The sequence below is a fragment of the Pinus tabuliformis genome, chromosome X, assembly GCF_031772625.1.
Source record: "Pinus tabuliformis cultivar Carrire ecotype Pingquan chromosome X, CPIR1, whole genome shotgun sequence".
NCBI lineage: Eukaryota > Viridiplantae > Streptophyta > Pinopsida > Pinales > Pinaceae > Pinus > Pinus tabuliformis.
In genome coordinates this window covers 704,741,092-704,763,670 of record NC_142308.1, presented here as the reverse complement: position 1 = coordinate 704,763,670, position 22,579 = coordinate 704,741,092, and the positions used below count along the sequence as shown (strand labels likewise).

Sequence of the window (22,579 nt, the reverse complement as noted above, 5' to 3'; positions counted from 1 at the left end):
CAATATATTCTTCTCATAGATCATTACCTTTGCTACAGGGGCTTGCAGTGTTAAGTAGTAGATGTATAAGTAGTAGATGTATAAGTGTCAGGATGAGGCAGTCAGATCTTGAGGGACAATTGCAATACTAATTGCAATCAGTTATTGAGGGGCGCAAAACCAGTTAGGGCGCAGACAGACTCAATAGACAGTGCAGAGACTAGTAGTAGTCAGTGACTCAAGAGACATTTGTAGTTGAGGGGTACAGTTGATTCATAGTTTTAGAGTTCTCAGTTGTAATATTTGCAGCAGCAGCAGCATGAGATCAATTGTAGCGTAGTGCAGAGTTGGCAGCAGTGCAGGAGGCACAGTGCAGTGTCAACAGCAGCGCAAATGCGGGGTGGTCTAACTATAGTAGTGGCAAATGAATCAGAGTTGCGCAGTAATTGGTGGACAATGACAGTTTGTCATAGATGTCAGTCATCAGAGGCGTGTATGGAGGATATTATAGAGACTGGGAACACACCTTCCTCGCTAAGAGGGAGTGTTAGTTTTTGACATTTGTAGCATCGAATGGTGTTCTGATCTCGACTTTGGTCAGAGAAGCTAATAAACACTAAGACTTCAAAACCCAGAAATAATTTCTGGAAAATCCACCTAAAAGCAACTCAATTAAGTTAATTAGTCAATGATTAAATTTTTCTTAAGTCTAACTTGGGGAAAATGATTAATTAATAGCAATTAATTGAGAAAGGTGAGATTTATCTAGAAACACAAATGGATCAACTCAGATATGATCTTAGTCGTTGATGATGATTTAATCATGGTTGTTGGTGATCCAACTGGAGATTATAAGAGAAGATCGATGGGGTTGGAGCAAAACACACAAGGTTGAATTCCTTGGCAGAAATTGAGTTTTCCAGTTGCAGTAATTCAGCAGAGGAGAGTTTGAGCCCGAGAGGGGACGCAAAGATAGGGAGGGGCAAAGATAGTGAGTCTGGAGGAAGATTTCCAGTTCCGGAGAGGTAGTGAGAGGAGGCCGAGTTATTTTTCCATGAGGTTGCGCAAGGACTGCGCAGTAGCCTCAACCAGGCAGTTCAATTTGGCTGAGGAGAAGGTCCTTTCAGGTGCCGGAGGCCAGGAAAATTTCCAGAGTGCTTGGCCAGTGACTTCCAGTTGTAGCTATAGGCAAAACGACTGATTCAGAAGCAATTCCGGAGGAGTGTGAGTTTGGCCTGCGCAGAAGGCTGATGCAAGGGTTTGCCAGAGCAGTTTTCTGTGGCCAGTTGGGGCTAGGATTGCTTGTGGAGGGTAAAATCCCTCAATGATTTTCCCAGTATTTCTCTCACAGAGGATTGTCAGTTTGGCACCCATTTTATTGTACTCATAATTTCATTGTTGCATAATAATAAAACCCTCAACTGCTGCACCGGTTTTCCGACATTGGGTTTTTCCAAGGATAATCATCCAAAAATAACTGTGTCAAATTTTATTGTGTGGGTTGGATTTTCTCAGTTTCCAGTTTATTTCCGCAGCGTTTTATTTGTGAAAAATTTGCAGTGTAATTAATTCATTATTTTGTCATAACAAAATAAACTGCATAATTTTTATCAGTTAGAAGAATTAATTCTAGTTGCTGCATTTCAAGCGAATTTTCACACCTAGATCTGAAAATCACATCTCATCAACGTGATAGTACAGATCTGAAATAAATGTCTTTGTAACACCAATGTGCTGCTATTTATTTCTCTTCTGGACAGTTGTCCCTTCACTTTTTAGATCACTGAAAATGTTGATTTTTTTATCATATAAGGGGCTGTTACTTGGAAGAGCTAGTCATTTTCCTCCACCTAGATCTTGTAGTGTTCAAGTATCTTTGTTGGGTACACCCTTGTTATCCTAGAACCCCCAAACTTGCTACAAGGATCAAACCCCAAGAAAAGCCTAGTGTGATCCTACAACCCAAGTAGAAGTCAAGGATTGGTTTTTTCACTCTTCCTCTCACTCTTTATTTTCAATTTTTTCTTTACATTGCTTCCAGCAGTCAAGGGTTCCAAGCTTTGAATTTTAGATTTAGATTGCTCTTTTGTTTCAAGTTAATTACGCTATTAATTTCTTGAATGAACTATATTGATGACTTGAAGGAATGGAGCAAAAGATGTTACTAAAGCCAAGGGATGAAGATCATCGAACAAGAAGAGCTGGAAGTATCAGAACAGCACAAGAGTGGAGCATTGAGGAGTTGGCGCAAGACAAAAGGCCATTGAAGAGGTACGGTGCAAGAAAGGCTTGAGGAGAGGTGGGTGGAGATACCAGGAAGATCAGAGGATGAGAAAATATGGAATCCCGATGACAAGTAAGAGAGTTGATACGGTGAAGAAGAAGAAGAGAGCAGTGATGATAGGACGAGAAATAGCAGAAGAGAAGACAGTATGCACAATGAACGAATCTTGGTGTTAGTAGGAAACCTCGCACAATTAAGGTTGGAAGGATTTTTTAGACTCGTCGATGCAAAAGATCCTATGGGACGAAGTGACCCCCTCTTGGAAGCACCCCCCTTACACATCTTAGCAAGTAGAGTTCAAAGCAATCAAACAATAGTAGCATAGTAGGTGAAGATTGTATCCAACCAGAAGTTGGTTGGGAGTATAAAGGTGAAAGTTTGAGGAATGTTGAGGATAATAGAGGAAGTTCAAAGGTAATTGGAGTCAGGATACCATAGAAGCACTTAGTTCAAGGATGTTGGTAGATAAGAGCATTCCATCGAGAGGGTAGATAACTGGATCAGCAATGGATATTAGGATGGTGACGCAAGACTCAATGTTAAGATTTTCAGTGTTTCATGGAACTGGGAAGGATAATGTTGAACAGCACCAGTTCACTTGTAAGGCAGTCAAGGCGATGAAACAAACGACAGACAATGCAACCAAGATTGCACAGTTGGAGACTACGTTCAGAGATAGAGCTATACAATCATCAATGGCATATGAAATATAATGTGAAAACTCCAGTTGAACAGACCAGGTCACTTACAGAGATAAAGCGAGACTTCTTAAGAGAATATCAAAAACCAAAGTCTGAATCTCAATGCATTACGAAGACGAAGGAAATTAGGCAATAGATAGAGGAATCCATATGACACTATGACCAGTGGTTTAAGATCTTATTGGACCAACTTACTTATTAGATCCAAGACATCCAGCATCAAGAATGGTTCATTGCAGGATTACTCCCTCAAATTTAAATTCCACTGACTCAACAGAATGTAATGACTCAAGCAAGAGTGCTGGAGATTGAAATGCGCCTGGAGTTTACTCCTGGTGCCGCTAAAGTTTCCAGTGGAATGGCATAGATTTAATCGCAACTTGTTGCGCTCAGACTACAGTTGTAGTAGATCGCAAAGGCAAAGACAAGCCGTGACAACATTTGGTGGAATCTAGGTCAGACAGAGGGCCACCACAAAAATGAATGTCTGATGTTGGGGAACTACACTATGACAGGTACATTGAACCCATTGCCCACAGAGTCAACTTCATTTTTGACACGAACTCATGGGGGATGGTGCGAGATTTGTCACCAATGGGGTCACATTCCTCCCCATTGTGCCATGTTACCGAAGTATGAAAAGGCACACCATAGTCCTTTTTGTGAATTTTTCAAACCAGCGGGTTATGATGTTAACAATTGCAAAGCCTTAAAATTGATATAGAGAAGGACTAAGATGCGTATACAGTCCAGGAGGAAACTAAAGCTGGAGAACATGGAGGATTCCCAAGGGGCCCTAGAGGAGGATACACGGCCCGAGGATGAGTATATGGAGGAAGGAAGTCCACATGCTAAAACTGTGGTGAGTTTTAACACTTAGTCAGGTTTTGTAATCAACCACACACACTCTATGGCTGCTGTCGTAGAATAGAGCATGTGACAGAGGACTGCCCCAAACTATTAGCAAAATGGAGAGAAAAGAAGGGTCAATTGAACACGACGACTACAAAACTATGCAAGGGTCAACCATCAAATGGATATACGCAAGTATGAATTGTGACGTAAGGAGGAACATGGACAGGATAAGGCTTAGTCTGAAAGCCATTTTACTTTATTATATATTCCCCTGGAGGTACAAGCCACTATATACATTGCATATTCATAACAATGTTCTTTGAATTATCTATTTGTACAAGTGCTAAGCTGTGAAATTGTTACATCTTTCTTATTTGAAAAAAAAATGAACCATACATTTCAGGTTGGACAAATGCAAAAGAAAATGAAAATGTCCATTGTTGATTTGGGGTAGCAACGGATGTGCTCCAGCCACAAAATTTGGTGGAGAGGTTGGGGCACATGAGATCTCCAATACCCAAAAAGGGTTTGGATAGATTCTAAATAGATCAAGAGAAATTAAAATAATTAATATTTTTAATGGAGTCCCTAAGTCTAAACTTAGGTAAAATAAAATATTAATGTGTATTAATATGAATTTGTGTTAGAATGGTTCAAAAGACATGGATCAAGCCAAATCTAATCTTAGCCATTGATTAATGACTTAATCTCGGCCGTTGAGATGTCAACAGGAAAAGTATAAGAGGAGGCTTGAGGGTCACTTGGAGAGTACACCAGATGATCAGTCATTCTATTCTCTAGAGCAAGGTTTGCTAAGAGAGATAGAATTAGTGATTGGGAGAGCAGCTGAGGGGCATTGAGTACAGAGAAATAGAGAAGACAGAGATTGTGCCGGGAGAGCAGCGCAGCAGCCACGGAGGGTGACGTAGAGCCAGCAAGGACTCACGCAAGGCCACACAGAGGCAGCCAAGTGTTGCGCAAAGCACCACAGGGGCCAGCGCAGCTGACGCAGAGGCTCCCAGAACTAACGCAGGGCAGTGTCACAGGGTTCGTCGAACCTAAAGGTTGAGGTCCGAAATTCGGCGAATTTCAAAAAAAAATCTTAAAGTTCGATTAGGTTCGCGCAGGTTCGCCTTTATCTTAGTTCCTGGCACCAATTAAATTACATTGATGTTTAACCTTAAATTACGTTAACCTTATTTGAGATCGACATTTAAATTAAATTGCTTTAACCTTACAAAACATTATTTAACCAATTTCGATTAAATCAAATTACGGTATGCAGTATTAGACGCGATTTATTATTATCAAGACTATAATTATTAATAATTATTACCTTGGTAGCCTGCAACGGTTAAGGCCGGGACCCACATTACAAACGACGACCTGCCGCAAGCCGATAGGGAGATGTGGGGGAATAAAAGTTAATGTCACAGGTCACGCTTGAAAAACAACAAATTAAATCTCATAATAAATTATATACAAACCTTATGGCAATGCCTTTAAGACTTTAATACAGGCCATTTGAATTCCCTAAGGCATCATTTCAAATCTTTTAATTTCAAATCACTGGAACTTAGAAAAGAAATACGTTGGACCGGGCCGCTCAGAGTCTTAAATATTTTACGAGAATTATTTTTAATATATTTTAAATTATATTACATTAACGAAATTAGGGTATTGTTATTTTAAATATTATAAATTAATATAACTTATATTTCTGGAAAATTATAAATATTATAAATTTATTGGTATAGTATATGAAAAATTATAAATATATATTAATTAAATGAATATAAAAGATTTATGTAATTTTAATTATTTTATATATATTTTTAAAATTATATACATGAACGAACCTAATGGCGAACCTCATACGAACCTCATCAAAAAATTCGAACTCGAATCGAACTTAATTGTACTCGAATTCGAATTCGAACCCGAACCATGTGACATTGACGCAGGGCCTCCTTAGGTTGACGCGGGCCTAGAAAGGCTGACGCAGGGCTAACGTGAGACAGAGAGGGGTTGACGCAGTCCAGTTTGGGAAGACGCTGGGGTTGCAGAGCAGTTTTGTGCTGAGGAGCTACTAGAAGGATTTTCCGGGGTTTCAGCAAGGAGATTTCTCTCAAACTGTGAGGTATAACAGCTAAGGAAATTCTCTGTTGGGTAGGCCAGTTTCGGCACCCAGATTATACACTAATATTGCTTAATAAGAAAACCCTCAGATAGCTGCACCGGTTTTCCCACATTGGGTTTTTCTGGGGACATTGGTCCAAAAATAATGGTGTCATGTGGTGTGTTTGTCCTTGTTTCTTTTAGTTGCTGATCTGTAATATGTTGAGCATGCACTAGTGTTTATTTTCAGTATTTACTTTGTAAATAACTTGTTAAAGGAAAATAACAAATAGGTAGAAATAAATCAGATAAAGTGCATGGAGGGTTTCTAACTAAGTAAAATTAGAAACTTCAACATGGTATCAGAGCATGATTGCAGATCCGGGAGGACTAAAAGACATCAGCCAAGCGGAGCAATAGCAGCAGAAAACAGTTGTCCCGAGGTGATAGAAGTTGTTTCTAGCAGCACAGAAGCCAAGAAGTGTGACGCAGAGCCAATTAGAGCCACGCAGAAGAAATCGGGAGCTGCGCAAAGAATTAGAGAGGCCAGCGTTGCTAACGCAGAGGGCCAGAGGGCTGACACAGGGCATCCTAGGGCTGACGCAGACCCATCTAGGGTGACGCAGAGCCAACGTGAGGCAGAGAGGGGCTGACGCAGTTCACAGAGAGGCAGTTGCTAGAGTCTAGAAGGCTACAGGAATATTGCAGAGTGGAGCTGGTGAGGTACTGTAGTCAGAACAATACCTGACAGAGCAGGGCCAGAGGAGTTGTTACCGAGGGTTTCTAACCAAGGAACCTGGATCAGCAGTGCAATTGCACAAGATGATCAGAGTAGGGGGCATCTCAACAAGTGGCAAAAGGATTTCTAGGAGGGAAATCAGGACTTAGAGGGAGTCCAGAAGAGAACTTCCAGACGGGAAGTAAAGACTCAAAGGAGTCGAACAGAGAACTTCCAGGAGGGAAGTAGAGGAGCGTCATGGCACTACACGGGGTAAGAGACCAGGATAGACTGGACGGAGCATCGAACTTCGCAGTCTGGAAGGTCAAAATCTTATCAGTGCTTGACAAGAATCGTGTCAAGAACTTTGCCTTGAAGGTTATAGCTATCTCAGTTGACCCCAATGATAACGAAAGGTATGAAGAAGCAATGGCGAGGGCCAAGTGCATTATCCTTGACAAGGTCAAGGATTATGTGGTACCACATATAGCCGAGAAGGAAACAGCTATTGAGATGTGGGAGGCACTCAAGAACCTGTACCAGCATACTTTTGTGCAGAGAAGAATGATGCTCGAGAACCAAATGAGGTCGTATCAGATGAAGAAGGGTCAATCGATTGACACCTTCCTCAGAGGATTGAATGAGATCCGAGACCAGTTGATTCCTATAGGAGCGACACCAGATCAAGAGCTTATGGTAAGGACAACCCTAAATGTTGTCTCAGAAGATTGGGAAGTGTTTGTCCAGAGTATTCTGGGCAGAGGGACTCTCCTACCTTGGGACGAGATGTGGGCAGCTCTTCGCCAGGAAGAGATCAGACGACAGTCGAAGACAGGTAGCAACAACAAAGGGATCAAGGGAAAGCAAGAGGAGGAGGATGTGGCCCTAGCATCTGAGGGAACGAAGGAGAAGCGGAAGAAGAAATATCTCTCCAAGATCAAGTGCTTCCACTATGGGGAGATGCGTCATTATGCGACCCAGTGCCCAAGGAAGAAGAGTAAGGGAGAGTCTTCCGAGACTAAGGCAGCGCCAACACGGGCAGAGAAGAAAGTTTTCACAGACGATGACTATGCCATGATTGCACACGTGTCACTTGAGTGGAAGTGGGGAGACATCGAGCTGTAGTCAGGCGGACTACAGGCGATGAGGGGCAGGATACTTGAGGTACCCAGCCTCGTGGATTAGACCTTGCTACGGGAGCCCCGATGAGGAGTAGCAGGACTGGCTGAGTAGGTAGAGACGAATGCGGATGGAGCGGCAGAGAGAGCTACAGTGCAGGAGTCCCGAGACAGTGTAGAGCTAGTAGGCTGCAGCAGTGCGAGAGGCACAGGAGTGTTGCACCAGTGCAGGATGGCACAAAGAGGTGTGCAACGGTGTGAGATGCAGGGAGTTGTTGTAGCAGCGCAGAGCTCAAAGAGGGAGCACTTGTTAGCGACAGAGGGAGCTTCAGCATCAGCGGGTGTTTCTAGCCCAACAGGGAGGTTAGTTGGGAGATCAGTTACTTACTTCTCAGTAACTGAGTTGCAGTGCAGTAGTGGGTAGCACGATGCAACATGATGAGAGGAGGTGCAGTGTAGATGCAGTGTTGGGAGGAAGGACCAGCAGCAGCATGGATGCAGAGGGAACTATCGTACAGATGCAGCAGTGGCAGTGGCAGAACCATGGGCAGCAGTACAGGATACAACAGTGCAGAGGATGGTGGGCAGTAGGGCCAGCATCAGCGCAGGGACCGATGCCAGATCAGAGTAATACTCAGTGAGGACTATTGCTAGAACACAGTCCTCGCTAAGAGGGAGTGTTGATTTGGGGTAGCATCGGATGTGCTCCAGCGACGAAATTTGGTGGAGAGGTTGGGGCACATGAGATCTCCAATACCCAAAAAGAGTTTGGACAGATTCTAAACAGATCATGAGATATTAAAATAATTAATATTTTAATGGAGTCCCTAGGTCTAAACTTAGGGAAAATAAAATATTAATGTGTATTAATATGAATCTGTGTTAGAATGGTCCAAAAGACATGGATCAAGCCAGATCTAATCTTAGTCGTTGATTAGGGACTTAATCTCGGCCGTTGAGATGTCAACAGGGAAAGTATAAGAGCAGGCTTGAGGGTCACTTGGAGAGTACACCAAATGATCAGTCATTCTATTCTCTAGAGCAGGGTTTGCTAAGAGAGATAGAATTAGTGATCGAGAGAGCAGTTGAGGGGCATTGAGTACAAAGAAACAAAGAAGGCAGAGATTGTGATGGGAGAGCAGTGTAGCAGCCAAGGAGGGTAACGCAGAGCTAGCAAGGGCTAACGCAAGGCCATGCAGAAGCAGCCACATGTTGCGCAAAGCACCAGAGGGGCCAGCGTAGCTAACACAGAGGCTCCCAGAGCTGACACAGGGCCTCCTGGGGCTAACGCAGACCTAGAAAGGCTGACGCAAGGCCAACATGAGACAATGAGGGGTTGACGCAGTCTAGTTTGGGCAGACACTGGTGTTGCAGAGCAATTTTGTGCTGAGGAGCTGCCGGAAGGATTTTTCGAGGTTTCAGCCATGAGATTTCTCTCAAACTGTGAGGTATAACTGCTAAGGAAATTCTCTGTTGGGTAGGCCAGTTTCGGCACCCAGATTGTACTCTGATATTGCTTAATAAGAAAACCCTCAGATAGCTGCACCGATTTTCCCGCATTGGGTTTTTCTGGAGACATTGGTCCAAAAATAATGGTGTCATGTGGTGTGTTTGTTCTTGTTTCTTTTAGTTGTTGATCTGTAATATGTTGAGCATGCACTGGTGTTTATTTTCGGTATTTACTTTGTAAATAACTTGTTAAAGGAAAATAACAGGTAGGTAGGAATAAATCAGATAAAGTGCATGGAGGGTTTCTAACTAAGTAAAATTAAAAACTTCAACATCCATGAGAAAGAAAAGACTATGTCCAATGTATGTCATATAATTAGTAATAATCAGGGGCTTATAGACTGCACACAAGATATACAATAAGCAGCCATTTAGAATTTTTTTATGTATCAGGTCTAAGCCTTTGGGTAGTCCCAGAAGATTTTGAGCATACCATCCATTCCAATCCTCGGTCCAAAGAGTGGGCTTGTGATATGCATTTGGCTTGAAACCATCGCAGTAGAAACCATTGCATGAATTTATCTGAAGGAGAAAGAAAAAGATAACACAGTCATCAGTATTGTGTTAAACATGATATCATTTTCCCAATTAGATGTACGAGAACAACTTAATGGTTATGCACCTCCATAAAACAAAAGAACAAGTACAAAGACAGCCAAAAATTATTTACATTAATTTTCCCTTGCCAATGATCAGAAGTAAGATCAACTATATACAAAGGTATGATCTCCATATAAACAACATTTTAACTCTGCAACATATTATCAGATTGAAATATTGAAAAAAAAATAGTTATTACAATATTCCCTGGTGCATCACTTTGTTGACACATGATCCAAGGTACACCTGCATCCAGTCCTTCTGCCATACTCGCAGCCCATTTTACATAACGTTTTCCTTTCTCACCAAATGAGTGTTCCTCATTCCCATACTCGTTCTCAATCTACAAAATTATGCCATCCATAATTAAGCATTCGTAATCAACTAAAATAGCTTTCCTAAGTTATGAGGTTCACTGATTAAGTGTGAGAAACAAATATGTCCATAAAATAAATCTAGAATACAAGAAACCAAAAGCTTTATTCTCAGGTGACCACAAAATGCAATCAAAATACTAAGCAATAAACTCAGCCATTGTCTTAGTTCTTTGATATAACCTATTTCAATGACAAGTTTCTTTTGGCAATATTTTTACTATACTTGGTTGAATCAATCATCATATTAGAATTTAATTGTTTTGATGGAGTCCTATCAGCAATCGGGTGCTCCACAAATATCAAATGAGTGACCTTCCTCAGCACGGGATTACTTCTAAAGCACACAATGGCAGAGGAAAATCTGGCTTTCAATATACATCTATAATCATTAATGGGTCATTACCTGGAGTAAAATAATCGGACCTCCTTGCCATGAAAAAAGCTTGTGCACTTTCATGAGATTCACTATCATTGTGACATATTTCTCCATCTCCTCCTAGAGAAAAAAATCCAAGAGTTTTGGTTTAAAGAATTCATAATCGTGAGAAAGTTGGGGAACAAGCATAGCTTCTTATTCATCCAATTCTAACTTTCACCATAGACATGTAAAACAGTAAAGAAATAAATTCAAGGTGTTAAGTCATGTTTGAGGACAGAAGTACCTTACATCTATATGTTCAAAAATTCTCTCATGTAGCACTTACATCAGAAAAACTAATTAAAGAAAACAATATACAACCTACTAACATCCGTAGGAACACTAGTTGTTACCACTCAAATTATTCTATATAAAGATGATTGAATGCTGTAATTTTAACAATAACGTCTAATACAACCTTGAATGCCATGTTATCAGTTCGAAACTCAATACCAGGGATGTCACGTAACCAAACAGGAAATCCCCTGCAAAATGCCCCAACTTGCTTCAGAGATTGCAGGAATGCTAGTAAATTACTCAAATAACACTGACGATTTCTTTAATTTTCCATAAGAGCACTTTCTGTATTTCCATGTTAGCAAATTATCACAAGGAAAAACCAAAACAAAAGCCAAGGATAGAGAGTAACATCAGAAGAGTCATATGGGTAGAGATTATTGCTGACTAAAAAATGTACAAGAAAATATAGGGCCAATGCTAAACCATTGTTGAGTGTGCAAATTATTACGTAACCAATTACCAGAACGATAAGAAACACACACAGAAATGGGCAAAGATCCATGTGAAGTGCAATAAAAGGCTAGCTCTTCCATTGTCACTTCAATGTTTATACATCTTATAATATTACAACCAACAACTGGCTATTCAATTAAATTGTAATGTCCCAAATCGAAAAATTTGGGTTTTCTTGAAATTCCAACTCAGAAATACTTCAGAAAGTCAAGCCATCAATACCATAAACAATTTGCACAAATTAAACCACAAAATTTACGGCAAAAACGGGAAATAGAATCTGCAACTGAATAATAGACAATATAAACATGCAGAAGATCTCAGCCTTATTTTATTAATATGTAAATAAGCTAGTACAAGAGCAGGAATATGGCTGAGATGATGGCCCCAAATAGATCTACAATAATGCCGCAATTGGCCTCCAAAACAAACTGAAAATCAATAAACTATAACCTGTGAACCTTGAATGGATCCACCAATGCAAGAGATGGGTATTTGCCCACTTTCACTGAATCACCTGAGGGTTTTCGTCTTGGGGCTACTGCTGAAGTAGAAAACCAGGTTCTCAAAACCTCACCACAAAGACAATACACAAATCCAAGATGTCTCCAAATGACCTCCTCCTCCTCTTTTATAGATCTGATGGATAGATCTCCAAGCCTCTAAAAGTATCATATTTTATTATTTTATTATTATTCTAGAAGCTCCTCGATTGACTTTATTTTAAGTGACCTTTTAATTTTCTTTTATTTCACTTAAGTCACTTTTGGCCCATTTCCTCTAATTAATTATTTTTCCTTAATTAAATGACTAATTAAAGTCAATTTTAATCAAGGAAAATTGTAAATCACCTACCATTCTCTCTTTGGCCACTAGAAGTCACTTCTCAGCATTCCATCCTGTAGATCATCTTCTCATTTTGGATCCAACGAGCTATTACACTGCGGTGTTCCATCAATTAATCTCCCCGGAATGCCACCTTGAGCATAATTAATTAAGTTAGGCCCCATAATAATGCTAATTTTTTGAAGTTGTCGGAATGGGGCGGAACAAAAGGAAAACTATGCAGATGATGAAATATGTCAAGCAAATGTCATCAGATCCCCTAAAACCTCCTCAAAAATCCATCGGAACCCCTAATGACATAAACCTACTCCACTGACCTGGCCATCCCCTACCCTGGAAATCCACCCTAGTTGTACTATGGAGAAAAATAAAAATGGGGACATTACAAATCCTCTTGCCCCAAGATTGCTTGCCCTCAAGCAATCCGCACCTGTCCACTGTAGAGGCATCTGCAAACAAATACCAAGATCCCATATGAACCACTAGTCCACATCATGCCTCCAAGCAATCCAAACATGACTGGATCCCCCAATACCTGGATCCCATGCTCATCTCTGACTCAACCCGCCAACCAATCCTCCTAGATCCCAATGTGTTAAATTTGGACAACTAGGTCCAAACTCCATGTTCTGATGCTCAGATTAAGAGACTAATATTTTTGTTGGATTCCTCTTTCTGAGAGGTGTAAAATCCATATAAAAATAGTCTTAATCCGATGAGCAGAACTTATATTTTGAATTTATTATTCTTAATAAATTATATGTGCAAAGGTCAGCCAGTTTTGTAATGTAGGCTCACATGCTCAACAGATGTGTCACACACCCTCATTGATGTATATATATATACAGGAAAAGTTGGAGAGAATTGGATCACAAAAACAACTCACATCTTCCTCTCTCATCCTAAAAGTACGAGCTACCTGGAGGACGAATTTCAGCCACACGTGGGAAGGACGAAGAGGATTTTTCTGCTGCTAGGGTTTCTGCTGCTAGGGTTTCGCAGAAGTTTGACCAGCGTTGACTTTGGTCAACGCTTGATCCAAACAAGCTGAAAACTTGTGGGAGGTTCGATTTTTGAAGGCCATACTACCTGGCACAAAAATCGAGGTCAAAGGGTTGACCGTTTTGCTGCTGCGTTGACTTTTAGCTTGCTGTCCCTGCGTTGACTTTTCAGGACAGCGTTGACTTTTGTAGAACTGACTTGGGTTGACTCATCTACTGGTTGGAGGGTTGTTGTGACACATGCTGGGCTGGCTGACCAAAGGAGACTTTGCTGGTTGAAGCATCCTGTTGACCGCCGAAACAAACACATACATTTTTCTTGTTTCTGATTTGTCTTCTGTAAGATCTGCTTATATGTTCTATCTGCATTTTGCTTATCTACTTGTATGATTGCTGCGAGAAAAGTGAAATTGCTCTTAGCATAGAACATCTACAAAACTTTACATGGTATCAGAGCTGAGGTGAAGACAAACTCTATCTATAGCAATCATCATCGAAGGAAATGGATTCCTCTAAGCTTGAATTCAGGGAGAATGACAAGCTGACTGGAAGTGATGACTTCCATGCCTGGAAGATGTTATTAGATCTCAAATTAGAAGATCATGATCTCCTAGATCATGTGACAGGGAAGATTCAAGAACCTCCATCAAATGCCTCTACTGCTGTTAAACACAAGTATAAGAAGGGAGAAATCAGAGCAAAACTGCTGATCAGGGAATCCATAAATAAGAGTCTGGTTGCCTACATATCTGAACTAGGCACATCCAAGGAGATGTATGACAAACTGATACTTATGTTCCGAGTAAACAATGTGAAGCAAGTGCTATTCCTCAAGAACAAGTTGAAGAATCTGAAGAAGGGCCAAGACGAGTCTATTCAAACTTTCTTTATGAAGTTGACCGAAACCAGGAACAATCTGCTAGCTATTGGGGAGACAATAGCTGATCGTGAGATGGTTCTCACCGCACTTGGAGGACTTCCATATGAATGGCAAGTATTCACAACTACCATTCTCAACAATAATACCATCCCTAACTTTGATGAGCTTCTGTCTAGATGTATGCAAGAAGAAACAATGATGAAGGAATTTGATAATGAAAGAAATGCTGCCTATGTTGCTCATTCCCGAAAGAAGAACTCTGGTGGTTCCAAGGACAAAGGAAGGACTAAGACTCAAAAGAAGAAGGGTAAATGTTTCACCTGCCATAGGACTGGACACTATGCTAGAGAATGCCCCTTCCAGAAGAATTCTCCCGATAGTGACGACAACAACAACAACCGAAGGAATGGGAATCAAAGAAATGACAAATCCAAAGGAAAGAGGAAGGCTCACTTTGAAGGAAACCATCCACCTTCTAAAAGGACCAGAAATACCAGGTATGAGGAGTCTAATGTTGTTGATAAAAGAAATGAGTATATTCTAATATCTGCTCTCTCAGCTGCATCTCCGCCCGACACTATGGATGTCTGGCTAATCGATAGTGGTGCCTCAAGACACATCACCGGATTCAAGGAAGCACTTTCTGACATGGTTGAAAGGGATACTAATCTAGAAATTACCCTTGGGGATAATGCCACTTATCCTGTGAAAGGGACCGGGACTGTGACCCTCCACTTGTCTCAAGGACAAGTCCTCCATCTACAAGATGTAATCTATGTACCCAAATTGAAGAAGAACCTTGTGTCTGTATCTGCCATGGAAGACAAAGGATTCAATGTAACTTTCTCTGATGGAAAGGTACTCATGTGGAAGAAGAGCTTCAAGGAAGCTATCTCAATTGGTTTTAGAGTTGGTACACTCTACCAGGTTGGAGGGAGTCCGTTGGGAGCTATGACTTGTGATACTATCCGTCAAACCGAACTATGGCACCGAAGATTTGGACACCTTCATTACAAGGCTCTTCCCGAAGCAAGGAAGGTGGTGACAGGGATGCCTGATTTTGGAAATAATCATAAAGGTGTATGTAAGGGCTGTGCTGAAGGAAAACATACAAGGGGACCTTTCCCCTCAAGTGTCACAAAGACATCTGAGATATTGCAACTGGTCCATTCTGATCTTTCCGGTATGTTGCCTGTAACATCCCTGGGGGGATGTTCTTACTATATGACATTTACTGATGACTTCTCTCGCAAAACCTGGATATACTTCTTGAAGAAGAAGGATGAGGCTTTCATGTGGTTCCGTACCTTCAAAGCCTTGGTGGAAAATATGACCGGAAAGAAGATCAAGATTTTGAGGACTGACAATGGCACTGAATATGAGTCAAATGAGTTCAAAGACTTTTGCAGAGAAGCTGGCATTAAGAGGGAGACTACCACTGCATATACTCCTGAGCAGAATGGTGTTGCTGAACGCAAGAATAGGACTATTGTGGAAGCTGCCCGTGCCATGCTATGTGACCAGGGTCTTCCAAAGTTTCTGTGGGGAGAAGCTGCAAATACTGCTGTGTACATTCAAAACCGATGCCCTCATTCCGCTTTGGACTCCAAAACTCCCGAAGAGGTTTTCTCTGGTAAGAAACCTGATGTCTCACATTTTAGAATTTTTGGATGTCCTGTCTATTTTCATGTGCCGAAAGAAAAGAGAAGTAAGCTGGACGCTACTGGGAAGAAAGGAATGTTTGTGGGCTACAGTGAGACTTCTAAGGCATATAGAGTCTATGTACCTGGTCAAAGGGAAGTAGAGATAAGCCATGATGTCACTTTTGACGAAGATGCTTCCCTGAAGAAAGTAGTAGATCTTCCTAGATCTGAAGAAAACCATGAAGAAAGACCTGGAAATCTGGAAGAACCCCAGGATGAGACTATGCCTGATGTTGAAGAGCCAATGGACCCTATTGATCCTTCCCCTTCTCTAGGAAAGAGGCCATCATGGCTCAGGGACACCCTCGAAGATGCTGAGGGTCATGCTGCCCCAAGGGGAACATTCCGAGAAAGCAAGAAGCCGTGTAGATGTAGATACCAAGGGTATCTAGCTGCCATGAGTACTATTATACAATCTGAACCTGGATCTTTTGAAGAAGCCATCAAGCATCAAGTCTGGAAGGATGCTATGCATGAAGAATATGAGGCTATTATGAAGAATGATGTCTGGGATGTGGTCCCGAGACCGAAGGACAAATCTGTTGTCACCGCTAAATGGCTCTACAAGATTAAACATGGATCTGATGGGAGTGCTGAAAAGTTTAAGGCAAGATTTGTTGCCCGTGGCTTCTCTCAAAAGGAAGGAATTGACTATGACGATATATTTGCACCTGTGGCTCGATATACCACCATCCGATCCATCATAGCCCTTGCTGCTACGCAAGGATGGAGTCTTCATCAGATGGATGTCAAGACTGCTTTTCTGCATGGTGCAATAAAGGAAGAGGTGTATGTAGAACAACCTCTGGGATTTGAAGTTCAAGATCGAGACACTTATGTCTGCAGGTTGAAGAAAGCCCTCTATGGGTTAAAGCAAGCACCCAGAGCTTGGTATGAGAGGATGGATAGTTACTTGATGAAGCTGGGCTTCACTCGAAGCAATGCTGATCCAAACCTTTACTTTAAGGTTGAGGAAGGAAAGCCTCTCATTCTAGTGTTGTATGTGGACGACCTCTTCCTGACAGGTGATGACCCTCTCATTCATCAATGTAAGAGGGAGCTTGCTGCTGAGTTCGAGATGAAAGACCTAGGACTGATGCACTATTTCCTAGGCCTGGAGGTCTGGCAGAGACCTGGAGAGATTTTCCTTTCTCAAGGAAAGTATATTGTGAAGCTTCTGGAAAGATTTGGGATGGTGGACTGTAAGTCCGTGTCGACACCAATGGAACTCAACTTTAAGAAGTTGAGTGGCAGCGTTGCAGGGCCTATCTTGGCCAATCCTACTGAGTATCGTCAACTCATAGGAGCTTTGATGTTCTTAGTGAACACCCGTCCGGACATATGTTTTGCAGTGAATACTTTGAGTCAACAGATGGTTGAGCCTCATCATTTTCACTGGGTTGGTGCCAAGAATCTTTTGAGATATCTTCGGGGCACGATAAACCATGGGCTGAGATACACTGCCGGGAGTGTGATACTCCGGGGATATACTAATGCCGATTGGGCTGGCAGTGTGGTGGATCGTAAGAGCACATCTGGATGCTGTTTCAATCTTGGCTCTGCTTCAATCTCATGGATGAGCAGGAAGCAGAAGTCGGTGGCTTTGAGCACCGCGGAGGCCGAATACATTGCTGCTAGTATGGCCTGTTGTGAAGCAGTTTGGTTGAGGAAGCTCTTTAGTGAGCTGTTCCAACATGTGCTAGATACCACTGTAATACTCTGTGATAATCAGAGTGGGATTCGTATGACTGAGAATCCTGTGTTCCACGACCGAACCAAGCATATTGATATCAGGTACCACTTTATCCGGGATATGGTACAGCGAGGCGCCGTAAGGCTCGATCATATAGGAACTGATGAGCAGGTCGCGGATATTCTCACTAAGCCCCTGGGGAAGGTCAAGTTCCTAACCTTCCGTGAGAGTCTTGGTGTCGTGGAAAGACCCTATGATGTGGGTCCTGTTGGACAATGAGCTCTGGGAGCTCTGGGGGGCTTTGGGGATAGCTTCTCGGAGCTATAAGCACTCATAATGCTTCTGCCCCACCCTTGTGATTATTGAGCTGGTTTGCCACTCATTTAATCTGTGCCCCGTATGCATCCTACCCATTGAGTTCAGGGCTCATGGGAAGTACCTCTCATTTGGCCAATGAGGTGTGGAAAAGCTAGAGACTATTAGCAAAGACTGATGGACGCATCAGAGATTTCCGTACTCTCTATCTAGGATGGCATGGTCCAACCACTTGATCTGGGATCAAGATTTGTGAGGTCTGGGACCTCTGGACTGATTATGTCAGTCGGGGAATGATGTCTTTGTGACTGACCCACTTCTATTCTGAAATAAAGAAGCCAGCAAAGCAAGTTCGGGCGGGATGACTCACGATGTTAATTGCACTAATAGATGGAGTTCTCCCTAGTTGAGAGGGAGTGTTAAATTTGGACAACTAGGTCCAAACTCCATGTTCTGATGCTCAGATTAAGAGACTAATATTTTTGTTGGATTCCTCTTTCTGAGAGGTAAAATCCATATAAAAATAGTCTTAATCCGATGAGCAGAACTTATATTTTGAATTTATTATTCTTAATAAATTATATGTGCAAAGGTCAGCCAGTTTTGTAATGTAGGCTCACATGCTCAACAGATGTGTCACACACCCTCATTGATGTATATATATATACAGGAAAAGTTGGAGAGAATTGGATCACAAAAACAACTTACATCTTCCTCTCTCATCCTAAAAGTACGAGCTACCTGGAGGACGAATTTCAGCCACACGTGGGAAGGACGAAGAGGATTTTTCTGCTGCTAGGGTTTCTGCTGCTAGGGTTTCGCAGAAGTTTGACCAGCATTGACTTTGGTCAACGCTTGATCCAAACAAGCTGAAAACTTGTGGGAGGTTCGATTTTTGAAGGCCATACTACCTGGCACAAAAATCGAGGTCAAAGGGTTGACCGTTTTGCTGCTGCGTTGACTTTTAGCTTGCTGTCCCTGCGTTGACTTTTCAGGACAGCGTTGACTTTTGTAGAACTGACTTGGGTTGACTCATCTACTGGTTGGAGGGTTGTTGTGACACATGCTGGGCTGGCTGACCAAAGGAGACTTTGCTGGTTGAAGCATCCTGTTGACCGCCGAAACAAACACATACATTTTTCTTGTTTCTGATTTGTCTTCTGTAAGATCTGCTTATATGTTCTATCTGCATTTTGCTTATCTACTTGTATGATTGCTGCGAGAAAAGTGAAATTGCTCTTAGCATAGAACATCTACAAAACTTTACACAATGCCACCATGTCCAATCATCACCCAAGCCCCATGGCTCAGACAGTGATGTATCTCCGACTATCATTGTTGCTCCATAAAGCAAATACCACTCATCAACTCTCTCCAATCCCACCTCTGGCTCAAGCCGAGGTCAACCCCACTCTGCTGATGTTGGGCTAGTACTACTGAAATACTATTGAACTATCTATCCACATCCCACTGCCTACTAAGACATGTAGTAACCCTCTCATCTGAGCACCCCTATTGTACTGTGCCTCGAACTAAGGTTGATACTCCATCAAAATCATACCAACTCATGATCTCTCGCCAATCCATCCTGTGGGGAGGATCGGATGCATAGGCACATGTATATGTGATAAGTCCCTTATGTTGCATCATGCCCCACTCATGCAATCTCGTCTGGTCAGTCAACAATATCCATCGAGAAAGCCCTGCCTCTCTCCCTGTAATGGGTACAAGTGGCCAAACTATGTTAAAAGCCCTATCTATGTACTCATGGAGAGGGTTGCTCACTAAAAGTCCTGTAGCTCTGCCAGCTGCTTATGCATCTATCCGCACCTCATCAGTGGGTCGGCCCAAAGATGGGCGCACCACCATCTCCAACATCTCCTACCGTCTACTAGCCTCCTGCAAAACTACCCTGTCAATCTCCAACACCTCCTGAGGACAAGTGTCTACAAATACTGCCTCCCTGGAGGTTGCCTACACATCTGTCTACTCCACTCCAATGGTTGGCCCCAAGGGTGTCTGCTCATCCTCCATCATGGGCTCAACATGAGCCACTAGCTGACTCTCCAAAAATGGCCCATCCTGCACACTATGTCTATCATCTGTCTCGTTCTCCTCTATGTGCTCTCTATGTTGAATCAGCAGTCGCTCATCTACTACTGGATCTCCTTCCCTCATGGAAATAATCGGTTGCTCATCATACTCCTCTACCACACATGGATGCATATCTGGGCTACTATCATCAACTCCACATGTGTGTCCATGCTCCTCAGAGGTATCATCGTATGAACCCATGGACTCGTCCAAAGAAGAATCCTCATCCTGAAAGTCAGAAGGAATCTCCTCCTGCTCTACCTCTGTCACCTCCTCAGCGTCACTCAAGCATGAGTGGTCAAGTCCCTTGTAAACAAAGAAAAGTGTTGATTTGGGGTAACATCGAATGTGCTCTAGTCACGAAATTTGGTGGAGAGGTTGGGGCATATGAGATCTCCAATACCCAGAAAGGGCTTGGGCAAATTCTAAACAGATCATGAGATATTAAAATAATTAATATTTTTATGGAGTCCCCAAGTCTAAACTTAGGGAAAATAAAATATTAATGTTATTAATATGAATCTGTGTTAGAGTGGTCCAAAAGACATGGATCAAGCCAGATCTAATCTTAGTTGTTGATTAGGGACTTAATCTTGGCCGTTGAGATGTCAACGAGAAAAGTATAAGAGGAGGCTTGAGGGTCACTTGGAGAAGACACCAGAGTGATCGGTCATTCTATTCTCTAGAGCGAGGCTTGCTAAGAGAGATAGAATCAGTGATGGAGAGAGTAGCTGAGGGGCATTCAGTTCAAAGAGACAGAGAGGCAAAGATAGTGCCAGAGAGTAACAGAGCAGCTAGAGAGAGAAACGCATGAGCAGCCAGTGCTCACGCAGGGCCACACAGAGGCAGCTAAGTGTTGTGCAGAGCACCAAAAGAGCCAGCGTAGCTGACGCAGAGGCTCAGAGAGCTGACGCAGGGCCCCGTAGGGCTAACGCAGGGCCAGCGCTAGGCTAGGAGGGGCTGACGCAATCTAGATTGGGCAAACTTTGGGGTTTCAGAGGCAGATTGGTGCTAAGTAGCTGCCAGAAGGTTTATCTGTGGTTTCGGTCAGTAGATTTGTCAGAAACTGAGAGGTATTACTGCCAAGGAAATTCTCTGTTGGGTAGGCCAGTTTCGGCACCCAGATTGTACTCTGATATTGCTTAATAAGAAAACCCTCAGATAGCTGCACCGATTTTCCCACATTGGGTTTTTCCGGGGACATTAGTCCAAAAACAATGGTGTCATATGGTGTGTTTGTTCTTGTTTCTTTTAGTTGCTGATTTGTAATATGTTGAGCATGCACTGGTGTTTATTTTCAATATTTACATTGTAAATAAATTGTTAAGGAAAAAATAACAAGTGGGTAGGAATAAATCAGATAGAGTGCATGGAGGGTTTCTAACTAAGTAAACTTCGAAACTTCAACATGGTATCAGAGCGTGGTTGCAAATCACAGGAGGACTAAAAGACATCAGCCGAGCGGAGCAATAGCATTAGAGAACAGTTATCCGAAGGTGACAGAAGTTGTTTCTAGCAGCACAAAAGCCAAGGAGTGTGACGCAGAGCCAGCCAGGGTCACGCAGAGAAAGCCGAAAGTTGCGCAGAGCCTCAGAGAGGCCATCGTTGCTGACGCAGAGGGTCAGAGGGCTAACGGAGACCCATCCGGGGTGACGCAGGGCCGGCGTGAGGTAGAGAGGGGCTGACGCAATTCACGGAGAGGCAGTTGTTGGGGTCTAGAAGGCTGCAGAAATATTGCAGAGTGGAGCTGGTGAGGTAATGTAGTCAAAACAGTACCTGACAGAGCAAGGCCAGAGGAGTTGTTACCGAGGGTTTATAGCTGAGGAACCCGGATTAGCAGTGCAATTGCACAAGATGATCTGAGTAGGGGGCATCTCGACAAGCAGCGGAAGGATTTCCAAGAGGGAAATTAGGACTTACAGGGAGTCCAAAAGAGAACTTCCGGACGGGAAGTAGAGACTCAGAGGAGCCGAATAGAGAACTTCCAGGAGGGAAGTAGAGGAGCATCATGGCACTACACAGGATAAGACACCAAGATAGACTGGATGGAGCAACGAACTTCGCAGTCTAGAAGGCCAAAATCTTATCAATGCTTGACAGGAATCATGTCAAGAACTTCGCCTTGAAGGTAATAGTTGTCCCAGTTGACCTCAGTGATAATGACAGGTACGAGGAGGCGATGGTGAGGGCCATGTGCATTATCCTTGACGGGGTCAAGGATTATGTGGTACCACATATAGCTGAGAAGGAAACAACATTTGAGATGTGGGAGGCTCTCAAGAAACTGTACCATCATACTTTTGTGCAGAGAATAAAATGAAGAAGGGTCAATCGATTGACACCTTCCTCGGAGGACTAAATGAGATCCGAGACTAGTTGACTACTATAGGAGCGACACTGGATCAAGAGCTTATGGTGAGGACAGCCCTGAATGCTGTCTCAGAAGATTGGGAAGTATTTGTCCAGAGTATCCTAGGCAGAGGGACTCTCCCACCTTGGCACTAGATGTGGGCAGCTCTTCGCCAAGAAGAGATCAGACGACAGTCGAAGACAGATAGCAGCAGCAAAGGGATCAAGGTCAAGCAGGAGGAGGAGGATGTGGCCCTAGCATCTAAGG

At 42.6% G+C, this 22,579-nt stretch overlaps 1 protein-coding gene across 1 annotated transcript in view; it reads right to left on the bottom strand.

Moving 5' to 3' along the window:
• Positions 1-22,579, bottom strand: part of BGAL9 (beta galactosidase 9) — a 474,420-nt gene that overhangs the window by 409,725 nt on the left and 42,116 nt on the right. The window contains exons 4-7 of the mRNA XM_089453307.1: positions 11,096-11,162; positions 10,663-10,755; positions 10,082-10,225; positions 9,716-9,804 (exon numbers count right to left, since the gene is read on the bottom strand). Coding sequence (XP_089309433.1) covers positions 9,716-9,804; positions 10,082-10,225; positions 10,663-10,755; positions 11,096-11,162 — 393 coding nt within the window. The remainder of the gene's footprint in view (positions 1-9,715; positions 9,805-10,081; positions 10,226-10,662; positions 10,756-11,095; positions 11,163-22,579) is intronic.